Raw genomic sequence first — 15,983 nt, forward strand, 5'->3', positions numbered from 1 at the left:
CGTGAGTTGTAATGCTCGCACTCGTCTAGGTTTATCGGTTTCTTTCCTGCTGAGAGCATCGGCCACTACATTGGCCTTGCCAGGGTGGTACTTGATGGCACAATCATAATCCTTAAGCAGCTCGACCCAACGACGCTGTCGCATGTTCAGCTCCTTCTGATCGTAGATATGTTGGAGACTCTTGTGGTCGGTGTAATTGGTAAACTTGGTACCGTACAAGTAATGCCTCCATATCTTACGAGCAAACACCACAGCTCCGAGTTCCAAGTCATGGGTCGTGTAGTTCTTCTCGTGAATCCGTAGTTGTCGAGAGGCATAGGCTATAACATTCTCGAGTTTCATCAACACGCAACCGAGACCTTGTATCAATGCATCACAGTGCACTTCAAAGTTTTCCGTTCCCTCGGGGAGGGCTAGGATAGGGGCGCTACAGATTTTGGTTTTCAGCAGTTGGAAGGCAGATTCCTGCGCGTCACCCCAATTGTACTTAGTACCCTTGTGAGTCAAAGCGGTGAGGGGTTGAGCAATCTTTGAAAATCCCTCGATGAAACGTCGGTAGTAGCCAGCCAGTCCTAGGAATTGTCGCACCTCAGTCGGAGTCTTAGGTGCTTCCCAGTTTTTGATGGCCTCTACCTTGCCGGGATCGACATGGATACCATTCTCGTTGATCACATGTCCTAAGAAGTGAACCTCGCGAAGCCAAAATTTGCATTTCGAGAGTTTAGCGTACAGTTGTTCCTTCTTTAGCAATTCCAGAATTAACATCAGGCGTTCTTCGTGGTCGGTCTTGTTCTTGGAGTAGACGAGGATATCATCAAAAACAATCACAAACTTGTCGAGGTACGCCTTGCATACTCGGTTCATGAGATCCATAAATACGGTTGGTGCATTGGTTAAGCCAAAAGGCATAATCGAAAACTCGTAGTGACCGTACCGAGTTCTGAATGCCGTCTTTGAAATGTCTTCTTCGCGCACTCTTAATTGATGGTAACCAGATCTCAGATCGATCTTCGAGTAGTAACTCGATCCTTGCAGCTGGTCGAACAGATCATCAATTCGGGGTAAGGGATAACGGTTCTTGATCGTCACCTTGTTCAACTCTCGGTAGTCGATGCACATGCGGAAAGTCCCGTCCTTCTTTCGGACAAATAAGACAGGGGCTCCCCATGGTGATGAGCTAGGTCGGATAAAACCTTTATCCAACAAATTTTGCAATTGGGTGGAAAACTCCTGAAGCTCTGCCGGCGCGAGCCGATACGGGGCTCGTGCTATGGGTGCTGCACCGGGGGTCAATTCGATTTGGAATTCGACTTGTCGAATAGGTGGGAGTCCAAGCAATTCCTCCGGGAAGACTTCCGGAAAATCTCGCACAATCGGTATGTCTTCGATTCGCTTCTCCTCCGCGGGTTTCTCAACAATATGGGCTAAAATTGCTGGATGACCCTTTCGTAGATATTTCTGCGCCTTCATGAGGGTGATAACACTTGTAGTCATGCCGCTCTTCTCGCCCTGGATCGAAATGATCTCACCGGAAGGGATAGTGATGTGGACTATCTTGTCGTGACATATAATCTCCGCTCGGTTCTCGGATAGCCAGTCCATGCCGACAACGACATCGAAACTACCAAGTGTAAAATGTATGAGGTCGATATCAAAAGTATGACCCGACAGTTTCAACTTACATCCCGCAAGTACATGAGTTGTTTCTATAGACTTACCGTCAGCTAATTCAACAGGAAACTTAGCATCTAACGGGGTTGGAGTTAAGTCTAAGAGTTTACTAAAGGCTTTCGATACAAAACTCCTATCGGCTCCAATGTCAAACAAAACAGTCGTTCACAGGAAACTTACCGGTAACCACATTCGGATCGCTGCGGGCCTGGCCCGACCCGATGACGAAAGCTCTACCTTTACCACTACTTCCGCCACTGTTGTTGCCTCCATTGTTCTCATTCTGCTTTAGTTTGGGGCAATTCTTCCTGAAATGATCCTCTTGACCACACTCGAAACACCCTTTAGTCGCCGTAGGCTGTTTAGGAGCACCCTTCGTCGCTAGGTCTCCCCTACAGTCTTTGGCCTGATGACCCATTTTTCCGCATCTCAGACACTTGATACGGTCGCATGCGCCAGCATGGTGATAGTTGCACTTGTTTCATTTCGGGTACTTCCCAGCATAGCCACTCGAACCCTGCCCGACACCGTTGTTGTTATTGTTGGAACCCTGGTTATTGAAGCTTCGAGTGAGTTCGGGCTTACGGTAGTGTTGTTGCTGTGAGGGGTTCGATGATGAGGACCTGGTGTTGTCGAATTTCCTCTTTCCATTGCTCGGGTTGTTGTTGTTGTCAGTGCTTAAGTTGTCACGGGTTTTAGAGGTTGAACCTCTAGGTGGTAACGCACCTTGTGTCACTGCCTGGTCCGTCAGTTTGTGAGCTAACCGGATCGCTTGTTGAATTGTAGCCGGTTTGGAAGACGTCACCATACCCTGAATTTGTGGTACCAGCCCATCGATATACATCTCGATTCTCTTACTCGGCGGGTCTACCATCCGTGGACACATCACTGCTAGCTCGTGGGAAAGGATGGTGTAGGCTTCAATCTCGGAACCCACCATTTTCAACGACCAAAACTCAGATTCCAACTTCTCGATTTCTTCTCTAGGACAATACTCTTCCCGCATCATATTCTTGAACTCTTCCCAGTTCATAGCGTTCGCCAATTCCAACCCAAGAATTTGCACATTGGAGTTCCACCAAGTGAGAGTAGAATCTTCCAGTGTTCCAGCAGCAAATTTGACCCTACTGACGGGTGGACAGTTACATATCTCGAAAGTTGATTCTGCCTTCTCAGCCCAACGCAGGAAACCTATGGCTCCCTCAGTGCCCTTAAACGAATTGGGCTTGCAATCCAGGTAGTTCTTGAAAGTACAGGCTCTGGCTTGACCTCTGGCTAGATTCTAAACGTGCGCAGCTAGAGCTGCCGCCGCATGGTCATTCAGTAGGGTTTGGAGTTCTGCTGCGGTTATGTTAATGTTACCACGACCATGACCAGCATTTCTTCCAGACATCTAGGTGTTATCATCCTGAGATGTCGTCGCCTGAGAACACGTCCGAGTGTGCATCCTCCTCAGTATCTTCCTCGGGTTCTTCTGCATCCGGGGCAATCTGCGCCCCTAGTGTGTCGCAGCGGGCTAGAGCTGTCGCTGCAAGGGCTCTTGCACTAAAAATTTGGTCACACAAATCTATCATCTCTGCTTGCATTTTGTTCATTATCTTCATTTGCTGAACATGAGCATCCTGAACTTCCTTCATGGCTTCGGTCAGGAAGGAAATTCTCTCTCAGACATCGATTCCATTCTCTTTCAATTCTCTCACGTTTGCTCTAGTCAAGTGCATAATGTCAACCTCACGCTCTAAACAAGAAACGAGGGCTGCGAAAGCGCGCTCCATCGGGAGTGTCAGGGGTGGTAGCGTTTTGAAGGATGTAGGACAACCTGGGAGAGGTAGCGGTGGAACTTGCACACAGTGAACGATCCGCTCGACTAGACTCGGGGTACCAACTCCAGTGACCATTGTCCTCGTACACGTCTCCAGATGGGCGATACCTCTTCGGTGCGGGGGCTGCTAGTGCCGGGACTACTCGGGGTGGTGATGAGTTGGGAAGATGCGGTTCCTTTCTAGGGGCGTGAGACATCGGGTCGGATGATGATGACGATGGCGTCGACTTCCTTACAGGATAAGTCGTGTATGGGTTACGCGCGTACGAATGAATGAGGTTAAGAGATAAAGAAAATGAGTAACTAAATATATATCATATCTATATACTTATATGCAGTGCATAAGATCATAACTAATGGGTCGTTGCTGTTATAGTCTAGTATGCATGCAATTCTAGTTCGCTATAACCAATGGCTCTGATACCAATCTGTCACACCCTCAAAATCCACTAACGGAGTTTTACCGTCAGAGGGTGTGAACTAACAGGATCGGAATCATTAGTTATAATCAAACACCATAAATAAAGTTTTCAAACCACGAAACATTTGAGTGTAAATAAGTGCGGAAGCGTAAATTCATAAACCAAGTGTTGCTTCACGCAGGACGACTTAAAACCCAATTAATGACAGTTTAAAAACAAGTTTGCAAAAACGATAGAGTTCAATGTAATGCGTGTTCCTATACCGCGCGCCCGCCTCGGCTACCTGAGAATAACATACTAAAAGTGTCAACACGGGGTTGGTGAGTTCACAAGTTTATATAAATAAAGCGTTTGCGTTTGCGTTTTGCGTTACCAGATAATGTTAAATCAATTATATATCTATAGGTAGCTAGCCTATAAAACAAGTATTACTAAGTGTTCGACACCGAAGCTGACTGTTTATCAATTGCCTTGCCACCATGTCTACCACGACCATGGAAAATGTGTTAGCCAAAATTACACCCACTCGACCTCCAGTCGAGTTTAGAGTTGGGTGGGGTTTGTCAAACCCAGTAGTACTAGTCAACAGTGACTCGCTATTATCCAAATATTAAACGGTTCGATGTTATAAAGGACTTTAGTTGGTTCGCTTGCCACTTAGCCTTACAAGTGATATATAATTAATAACAACATCTAAAGCGTTTTGGAGTATGTTATCTCCCCCAAGTAAAAAGCGTTTAAAAGAGTAAAAGGGGAACGTGAAACTCACTGTCTGCGAAGAATTCAAAAACAAGTCAACCGAGAGATGCGCGTCACATAAAATCCTCACTAGCGCTCTAAAACAAGAATGAGATTTTCTAAGTGTTGGAACTATTATTGAGTCTCTAGACTCGGCACATAATACCTATGCATGAGATACGTTTCGTGTTTCGTTTGTGAATTATGTGTGACTCGACAAACACATTGGTGACACGTTACATATGTATACAACTACTTAAGTATCAAGTACTAACATTGTACATTACTAGCAATCATTCCCCACAAGGGCAATTTAGTCAAAAAAACATAGCAATTATCTAACAACAAGCACGTTTCATGTATTTTCACATAGTTCAGCAGCTAGTTTTATCAAGACAGATTTCTACTTGAAAGATTACTCTATTCAACAGATCATAATATATCAATTAATTCACCAAAAATCGTCACAAACGCACACATGAGTTAGGTTCCCATAACTTTTTTTATTTTATTTTTATTCCACATAGATTTCTCACAAAGACAAAAACATTACAGTAAATTCACAGCAGTCAAAATCGTGCGCAACAGAATGTTATTTCTTATTTCCGTTAAATGAAAAATCCAATTAACGCAAGACCAATTGGGTTAGGTTCCTAACTCAATGTATTTTCTTCCAGAAGGGGAACCAACCCATTTGGTCTTGTAGTTTATGAGATATCTTAGTCGGAAAACAGCCTAACAGCAGGTCTCCCAAATCAGCCTTGCACAACAGTTTTGTAAAATAATAAAAACAAACTTTTATACGTCCAAAAATTACAAACTAGGACTTTTCAGAAACTAGACTCGACCTAGTATATAATAGAATCAACAATCGCATCAAAACATAATATTAACATCGAGTTACAGTCGTCCAAACACGAATTCAATAATCTGTCCAGCATCAGTTTTCATCAAAACTCAATAAACAATTAACCTATGAACTAACAATCATGCATGTAACCCTAAATCATCAACAAACAACATATTTAACACTTAGGGTTTATGATTACAGGTTTAATCATACAATTAAATGATAGAATAAATTAGATATGGTGTTTCTATTACCTAGTTGGCTTCTTGAACCTTCAATTCTTCACAACAAGCTTGAAAATTATCTTTTGTGTGTGTGTGTGTGTGGGTTTACGATCGCAAAAGGGAGAGAGGGGAGGGAGAGCAGCCGTGAGAATGGGTGGGAGGAGATTAGGGTTGTGTAATAATATGCTTAAGTATTATCTTATGTTACACTTCACCCCCTAACCTTTTAGTCATTCACTTTCTAGTGCAAAATAATAACCCTTGCCTCTTGTGTTTAGTATTTCACATACATATCAAGTAACATATAGATTATAACACATACTTATCAAGTATTTATTGTTTTGATATTTGTCGTTTGTTCACCAATGGTTTGAGTCGACTCGTGTGCGTTTCGGTGCAATCCCGAAAGACTACATGTGTAGTGATTGTCAAGCGTCATTTAAAACCTTAGTTTAAATGTAATGAGATGTGCGTTATAGATCAAGTGATTTTAAGTTTGAATTGACGGAGTTTGAATTATCGGAGTTAACCTGAAATTGACGAGTGTCACAGAAAATAATATGTGGGATCTAGTACCGAGACCTCTGGGAGCACCCATTATTCGGTGCATGTGGTTATACAAGCATAAATTCAAAGCCGTTGGCTGTTTGGAACGGTGTAAGGCTCGCTAGGTTGTTAACAGTAAAATTCAAACCGCGGGAGTCGATTGTGATGAAACATTTAGTCCCGTGGTAAAACCCACCACCATTCGGACGGTACATAGCCTAGCTATCTCAAAATTTTGGCCCATTCATCAAATGGATGTTAAAAATGCCTTTTTTCATGGCCATTTGCAAGACACGGTTTATATGTTCCAACCGCTAGGGTTCGTCTCTGCCACGCAACCCAAAAATGTTTTTAAACTTAAGCGCTCACTTTATGGTTTAAAACAAGCACCAAGGGCTTGGTATCATCGGTTTGCAACATATATTTTGAAGTGCGGTTTTCAGAGTAGCATTTGCGACACCTCCTTATTCGTTAACAAAAAGAGTGATCAAATGGCCTACCTCTTACTATACGTGGATGATATCATCCTCACTGCTTCAAGCGGCACATTACTCCAACATATTATCCGGTTACTCTCTTCATTTTTCAATATGACTGATCTCGGTCCACTGCATCACTTCCTTGGTATCAAGGTTCATAAACAAAAGGGTGGCCTATTCTTATCTCAATCCAAATATGCATCCGACATCCTAAATTAGACAAACATGAACGACCGTAAGATCCGCTAGTATCCCGGTCGAAGCAGGCTCAAAACTTAGTTCGTCTGATAATAGACTATCGCTATTTAGTAAAAAATAATTAAAATCAAGTTCCTAATCACCTACGAAAGCTAGGGTAAGTAGGGTGTCGAACCACGAGGTGTATGTGATCAGTGTAACAAGTAACCAATTTATAATATTATGAAGTGACCGTCAAAAGTGCTCATCACACTAGCAAACATTTTTGGTTTTAATATTAAACAAGAAATTAAACAACTTTCAAACAATTAATAAAGACAAATCACACTTGGGGTTCAAGTATGTAACAAATAGTAATCTCATGTCATATAATAGATTAATCATCAATAATCGAATTAGGTTGACTAACTAGTCTAACCCTACGCATCAACAATCGCTAACACATGAAACTGGTTATCAAACGGTTCCTACCAGTGTGACTCAACTAAGGGCAATTGTAGCTTTATCACATTCACGCTAATAAAAAAACAACCCAATGAATGCGTATCACAGCAGCTGGCAAACTAATCGTTCTGATCGAAATAAACCTAAACCGACTGAGTGCACAATAATACCAAACATCAATATTCATAGATCGACAATCAATAACTACAAATATTTTAATTCTTAAAACATGTGAAAAACTGAATACGTACAATACTCTACATCCCGGATATGATCCGAAAAGACTAGCCTCTCATGATGATGATTTGGTCTTCGCTCGATGTTTGGTAGACCATAAATATGAATTGAATGATGAATGAATATTAATTAATATGGTTGCCCTTTTCTGTACTGACGTCACTCTCTTTGTGCGTTCACATCCTTCCTCCCACTAAGTCAAAAGCTGCCCTCTTTTTATTCTTGTTTTGGGCCATATCTTTTACTTGCGATGGCCCAACCCTCGTTGAGTCTTCATTGATTTCCTTAGCTCTAAAGTCTAATGCCCAAAATAATATTTTGTTTCTTTAATTGGTGGTGACACATATTTATCTGCTATGTTGACCAAACTTCATGTCACGTTGGAAACCAACACATGATTTCACTAAAATATCAACGGTTAAAGCTCTTATAGTTTGACTTTTCCTCTTATGCATAAAACACATATAAACAAATCAAGCAATTGAATTGATTCTTTCATTATAATATGATTGTTGTTGACTAGAATTTCAAATAATTATATTTACTATGCTTCACCATAATAAACATGGTAAATGTTATGAATCGTCATGTGTATCATCATCATTATTATTATGGTTAATAATTCTTTATTCTAAACACTTTCCTTCTTAACAAATACATGCAAAAACAAATAATAATATCAAATCAATATATGCATCACGACTAAAATCACTTAACTAAGCTTCAGCTTCCGCCGGCCCACTTATCTCGGATGGCTCTTTATACAGAAGCCTAGCCGGTGCCCAACAATATCTCACCATTACTCGCCCATATATTTCCTATGCGGTTCAACAAATTTGTCTTTTCATGCATGCTCCAAGGGAACCGCATTTTCAATTACTTAAACGGATCCTTCGTTATCTCAAAGTTACTCTATCCCACGGCCTTGTCATCTCTCCCCTTCCATTCGTGAAGCTTACGGAATCCGAGTATGCCGATTGGGGCGGGTGCCCACGACTCATGATGCCATACCTCTAGGTATTGTGTCTACATGGGTGCAAATTTGGTCTCTTTGTATTCAAAATGCCAACCTACGTTCTCTCGGTCTAGTGTTGAAGACGAATATAGAGGAGTTGCCAATGCTACAACCGAGGTGTGTTGGATCTGTAACCTTCTTCTGAAACTCCATGTCCCAGTTATACATGCGACAATTATTTATTGTGACAATGTCTTGGCGGTATATCTCTCAAAAAATCTTGTACAACATCAACGCACGAAACACGTCGAGCACGATATCCATTTTGTTCGAGAAAAGGTCCGCCTTGGTACAATTAAAGTCCTGCACGTTCCTGCTGAATATCAATATGCAGATGTCTTTACCAAAGGTCTACCGAAGCATCTTTTCCAACGATTTCGGTCCAGCTTATGCTTTCGGCAACCTTTGGCTCAAACTGCGGGGGAGTGTTAACCGATAATTATCTTTGGAAATTATCATTATATATATTTTACATTTATTTGTATTTATTGGTTTGATAAGAGTTTGTTAGTATTGATATAGTATTTCGTATATACCTCCTAGAATTACTCTTCCCATTGTATCTATTTATACTTTGTATCATTGTAAAGAATAATTAACAAAGCATATGATTTCTTTCATCCATCATTGGCTTCTTGGTGCTTGGATAATTTTGAATTCTTTGAAGTTCGTCATTAGCATTTTACCTATCCATATACTATCCATATACTTTTGTTGGGTCAAAGAACTCTCCTTTTACCTAGTTTGTTACGGACTGAAACCATTACAAGGTATGAGACTTGTCCCACATCGGTTGTATGGGCAACTGATGTGGGGTTTATAAGCCAAATGGGTTCCCTCACCTATCAGACTAGTCTTTTGGGTTGAGTTCTTCTGTTTGGCTTGTAACATTGGTATCAGAGCCAACCTCGGAGTGGTGGCCTGGAGGAAGCCGTGACCAACGTGGCCGTGACCAACGAGGACTCGGAGTGGTGGCCCACGGAGTGGTGGCCTGGAGTGAGCCAGCCGTGACCAACGTGGCCGTGACCAACGAGGACGTTGGCCCTTAAGACCTTCAGATTCCGCATGCCAATCTCTATAAAACTTAGTAATGTCACCCAAAAATTTAGCATGCTTCCCTGTAGACCGCCTCCTCAGTTCATCAAGATCATCATCTGAAAGTCACAAATCAAGAATATTACAAACGCGTGTGAGTCTAAAATGTTGACCAAAGTAAATGAGCTGACCTGTTAGTTTGACTTGTTCTGTGATGTTTATGCCAACAACGGTTATATTGGCCCCGGATGTGAACACAATGTCTGCTGCTTCAGGGTCCCCATAAATCTGCAAATAAAAATATTCATAACTGTCGTCAGTTTCAACCAACATTAATTAATAATTCTCACAACAATAAGGTCTACTCGACATGAATTAGACGTTAATAAAATCTTTTACAGGAACCTTTCACAAATTCCCAACTAATAGTAAAACTATCAACTAGTCAGAATGTTTAATTATTAAACCATGGTATTTGATTCGGCAAATACATCATTATTGTATACTCTTTCATATTTATGGCACAACCCAATTATAAACGTTAACTCAATACTCAAACCATATTCTCATATTATTTATTATTACTAAAAATATAAAATTACTGTTATTGTAATTTTGTATAAAATATTATTAAAGATTGTGTACATTTGCTTCTGGACTCATGTTTCCGAGTGCAAAGAAAGCTCCACCGAGTATAACCACTCTTTTCACTTTGGTTGCAAATGACGAGTCCCGCTTAATGGCCTAGATTAAAACAAGCAATATGTTAATTATGATGTGGTAAACTGATAATAATAAGTTAATAACCATATTTGTAGCTTACCATTGCCAAATTCGTGAGGGGGCCAAGTGCAAGTATAGATATTTCACCGGGATGTTGAGAAACTTTTTCAACTAAAAATTCGGATGCTGATATTTCTACTTTCTTTGCTTTCGGGTCGGGTAGATTTATGTCACCTAGTCCATTTGAACCATGAACACAATCACCAATATTCGGCTTTCCACCCTAAGGTTTAATCAGTTAGTGGGTGTGTACTCTCCTATGATCAGTGAGATTTTACTAGACACATTTTGTACCCATTACAATGGGGTTGGCACAAAGAACGTACCTTTAGAGGTTGAGAGCTACCTTCGGCAACAGGGACATCATGACGTCCTAACATCTCACACTATCCTTTGACAAAACAAAAGTACTTGTGATTGATACATTTGAAACATGACAATTAACGAAGAAAAGGGAGTACATACGAGAAGTAAGGCATTGCGCGTTGCATTTTTTGTTGTAGCATTACCAAAAATGGTTGTTAAACCCATGATCTCCAAGTGTGGTGTTTGCAAAGCCATCATGATTGTCATGCTATCATCTGTACGTAAGTGAAAAACATGCATTAATGTTTTTATCATCTTCAAACTAATTAAAGTACGTGCGTGTTTAGCTAGTAAAATCCAAATGAAAGAAGATTAGACGTGATACCAATGCCGGGATCGGTATCGATGATGATCTTTTCAGTGACCGCACAATCGCCATGCAACATCGGTGGTACGGAACCCATGAGAAAGTAGGCAGGCACAGATAGACAAGTTCTTACTTTTAAGAATATGAGTTTGTTTTGTGTTGTGAAGGGGATTATTTTTTTGTTTTAGTATTGGAGAGTAGCTTTGTTGGTGGGCTAATGGATATTCATAGGCCTGTAAACGAACCGAACGTTCGGTGAACTGTTCGTGAACCGTTCGGCGGGAAGTTCGTTTATGTTCGTTTATTTAATAAAAGAACGAACATGAACACAAAATTTGTGTTCATTTAATTAAATGAATGAGCATGAACACATTTTCTCCTACTCATAGACAATACATGGAGTGATAGTAATACATACATATAGGGACACTATTCAGTTAATATATCTATATAATAATTTTGGGAATCGGATATAGCGCAAGAAGTGATAAAATACTCTTTTTCTTTAAAGTTATAAGGCTATTGATGATTTATGGATTATAATGTGAATACTCTAAGATAGGTTTGGTTCATGTAAAGTTTTTTGAAAAAATGTAGTTAATATATGTTATGAATCAGTTTACAAGATAATGAATTTGACACAATCCCTTTCAAACGGATTTTTTTTGAATGATCATTTAGATCACTAACAATTTGCTAATAAGATATCGGTTTAAAAGTTTTTGGATGTCTCTTCTTCACGACTTGAGCTTGGTTTGTTCACTCATATACGTGGGACAAGTTTAATATTAATTCATTTCAAGATCAATTGTACAAGTATGAGTATCAATTTCTTAGTCACCTTGTGTTCATTTTAAACACATATTTGCTTGTTGAGAACCTATTATCAAGTCGAATACAAACTTATAAATTAATAATTACATATCTCATGCATAAATTTAATTGTTAAAGTTAGTAAATTAAAGAATACTATATCTTGATTCATACAACAATGCGCATTATTTAGAAAAAAGAAAAGGGTTATCAATTAAGTTATCATACACAGTCAAATTTAATTGTTAAAGTTCGTAAATTAAAGAATACAACTTGATTCATACCACAATGCGCATTATTTAGAAAAAAGAAAAGGGTTATTATTAAGTTATCATACACAGTCTTTTAAATCTAAGAATGATATAAAACGCAGTTAATCGCAAAATTTAACAAAATGTCGAGGAAACAAACACAATGATAAAAAAAAGATACAATGATCTGAACAAAATTCAACCTTCTACAAACTATAAATCGAAAACCTAATATCTAATATCTTAGAGTTCGACGAGACGATTCCAATCTAGTTTGATGGAGTCTGTTTGATACCTTTCCTACTAATTACCAGCTTGAGAAGACAGCCCAGTCCTATTTTATGGTAGGTACAAGATATGCATGCATTGAAGCTATTTTTTAAAATCTTATGCATCATGCCAACAAGGTTTGATTTTGAAAAAGATTATAACAGTCCCAGGCAGTCTTTAAGCAATCATGGTTATTATTAATGTATATGGCTGGTCATAAATCATGCATGCATCACGTTTAGAATATTTAAATGAGGATTAACACTACTTTCCAACCAATAATGACATTAATACGATGTGGAAACGATTCGGCAGGGGAAACACAATATACCGGGAGATTTCATGACTCACATGGCACGTGAAGTTGCATGTTGAAATAACTATTAATTGGTTAGACGTTCCAAATTTCCAATTTTCATATGTTTGAAGCAATATGCGAATCCCATATATATATATATATATATATATATATATATATATATATATATATATATATATATATATATATATATACTAGTTTTTATCCCCGTATTATGGGGGATTGTTTTATATTGTTTGTTCTAATATTTTTATTTTTTGAATTTATATTTTTTTATTGTATGAAAGTTAATAATATACTTATGGTTTGATAATAAATTGTTTCACAAATAAATGAGATGTTATAACCCGGTTTAAAAACTATATGGTTTTGATGAGACCCAAGACCCGTTTATTTTTTTTACTATAAAATTGGTTTTTTAATTATAAATTATATTTATGAAAGTTAATAATATACTTATTGTTTGTTGAGACCCAAGACCCGTTTATTTTTTTACTATCAAATTGGTTTTATATATATATATATATATATATATATATATATCTTTTAAAATAAATAAGATATTAATTTTTATTATATCATATTTTATAGGATTTTTAAATCAATAATTTGGTGAGAATAATTTTTAATTTAATGAGATGTTATAACCCGTTTAAGGAATATCTGGGTTTGGTAAGGTCCATACCCATGAATTCGGGTCAAATGCATGAGACGACTCCATTAAAAATAAAGCAAATCTGGTGACTCAAAAAAAGGGGGAGCACATATCGCCACACGTAAGATTTTTATGTCTTCGTTTATATATATTGCTAGCTTTTATCCCCCCGCATTACGGGGGTTGTTTTATATTGTTTGTTCTAATATTTATTTATTTTTTGAATTTATATTTTTTTTTATTGTATGAAAGTTATAATGTACTTATGGTTTGATGATAAATTGTTTCACAAATAAATAAGATGTTATAATCCGGTTTAAATGCAATATAGTTTTGTGAGACCCAAGACCCGTTTATTTTTTTTTACTATAAAATTTGTTTTTTAATTATAAATAATATTTATGAAAGTTAATAATATACTTATGGTTTGATGAGCCCCAAGACCCGTTTATTTTTTCTACTATCAAATTGATTTTTTAATTTAAATAATATATATATATATATATATATATATATATATATCTTTTTTAAAACAAATAAGATATTAATTTTTATTATATCCTAATTTATAGGATTTTTACATCAATAATTTGGTGAGAATAATTTTAATTTAATGAGATGTTATAACCCGTTTAAGGAATATCTGGGTTTGGTAAGACCCATACCCATGAATTTGGGTCAAATGCATGAGAAGCCTTCATTTAAAAATCAAGCAAATCTGGTGACTCCAAAAAAACGGGGAGCGACCACATCGCGACACGTAAGATTTTTATTTTAATATTTTCGTTTATATATATTATATATATATATGGGAGGGTTATCCTAAAAACAAATAGTTTCCTAGGAAGACTAGGAATAAATCCTAGCCATTAAATCATGTTAATCAATGGTTGAGATTTAAAATTACCAATAACCGACATAGTTTCCTAGAATTACTCTTTAATCATTATAACCGACATAGTTTCCTAGAAGTGTTCTTTCACCATCATTTGTAGTGCCAAATGTCAAAAATTTGTTGGTTCTTATCATTCCTAGGAAACTCCTTATTCTTATTTGAACCCTTTTATATATATATATATATATATATATATATATATATATATATATATATGGATCAGGATCATGAAAGAACCTTTTTGAAATTGAGAACTATGAGAACCATTTTAGACCACAAAAAACCCAAAAATAAAAAAATCATAAAATAAAATAAAACCAAAAATCAAAAAAGTAAAAAAAAAACAAAATTCTTATTTTATCAACCCGGTTTCTTAAAAACTCGGTTTAGCTAAATTATACACACATATATATAATATATACATATATGTACATTTACATGTTTTTTTATACACATGTGTATAATTTAAGATAAATGATGCTGTACATATGTGTATATTACGTAACTAAAGATTAAATAAAATTATACATATGTGTATAATACAACGTTTTTTTATAATTTTTTTCTATTTTTTTAATGAAACCGGAATGAAATATAAGAATTTTGGTTTTTTTATTTTTTTAAAATTTTTATTATTTTTTGTTTTATGATTTTTTTTAAATATTTTTTTAAATGTGTTTTTAGTGGTCCAAAATAGTTCTCAAAGTTCTCAATTTGCAAAGGGTTCTCTTAGGATCCTTACTCATATATATTATATATATATATATATATATATTATATATATATAGAGAGAGAGAGAGAAAGAGAGAGAGAGAGAGAGAGAGAAAAGTTAAAATAAAAAGTAATGTTTTCCTAAAAAGTGTAAGAAGCATTTTCCAATATTAGATAATAAGGGTAGGATTGTAATCTTACTTTCTTTTCTTATTATGGTATTTAAATATATAATTAATTAAAAATATTATACACCCATGATTTGTTCCTTATTAATTGATATGTAGTTGACAGTTAATAAAAAATAACCAATTGATTTGATATTATCATGCACGATCTTGATTGTTTATATTCATTATCAAGATCTAATTATTAATCTCCAGTATTCTTTTATTTCTTATTCTTCATCTCATTTATTCATATCAATTAATCATCTTACTAGTTAATACAATATTCAACACGGAGACCTTCATGGATGAACATCAATTAGGTAAAACTCAAATATATTTTTTTTTCTCATTGACCCTTTATGTGCTTCGCGACATGGTGTGTTATGTTATTCTGAATTTTTCTAAACCTATAACAATTAGGTTACGATGTTATGTAATTCGTCATTAGGGTTCAACACATCTGATCGTAATTACGATCTGATCGTAATTCTGATGTTTTTTTATTTCGTATATACTGTACCAGTGATAACATATATCTTAACCGCCATTAGGGTTCGTTATTTTCCTGTGATTGATGTCTAAATAATTAATAATGTTGTTCTTTGTAAACTGGTGAGTTATTATTTGTTTAGGATTTGTTTGTTGACTATGTTGTTTTTTCTCTTGAAAATCAAGCTCATGAAATATACACAAGAACCAACTTTTTTGATGTCCAAATGGAAATATAATCATTATTGTTATAAATAAAAAGGTTGAAGACAA

The 15,983-nt window shown here is 36.7% G+C and overlaps 1 protein-coding gene across 1 annotated transcript; it reads right to left on the reverse strand.

Annotated features, from left to right (window-relative positions):
• Positions 1-8,856: 8,856 nt before the first annotated feature.
• LOC143564027 (uridine nucleosidase 1-like) lies at positions 8,857-11,234 on the reverse strand. The gene is made up of 8 exons (XM_077051427.1): positions 11,156-11,234; positions 10,930-11,045; positions 10,791-10,850; positions 10,505-10,687; positions 10,327-10,425; positions 9,873-9,969; positions 9,674-9,800; positions 8,857-8,959 (listed from the first exon to the last, which is right to left on the reverse strand). Exons 1-8 carry the CDS (start codon positions 11,232-11,234, stop codon positions 8,857-8,859), a joined length of 864 nt encoding a protein of 287 aa, XP_076907542.1.
• Between the last annotated feature and the right edge of the window lie 4,749 nt (positions 11,235-15,983).

Source organism: Bidens hawaiensis, unplaced genomic scaffold, assembly GCF_021521415.1.
Source record: "Bidens hawaiensis isolate Kalapana, Puna unplaced genomic scaffold, B.hawaiensis_p1.1 tig00021689_1, whole genome shotgun sequence".
NCBI lineage: Eukaryota > Viridiplantae > Streptophyta > Magnoliopsida > Asterales > Asteraceae > Bidens > Bidens hawaiensis.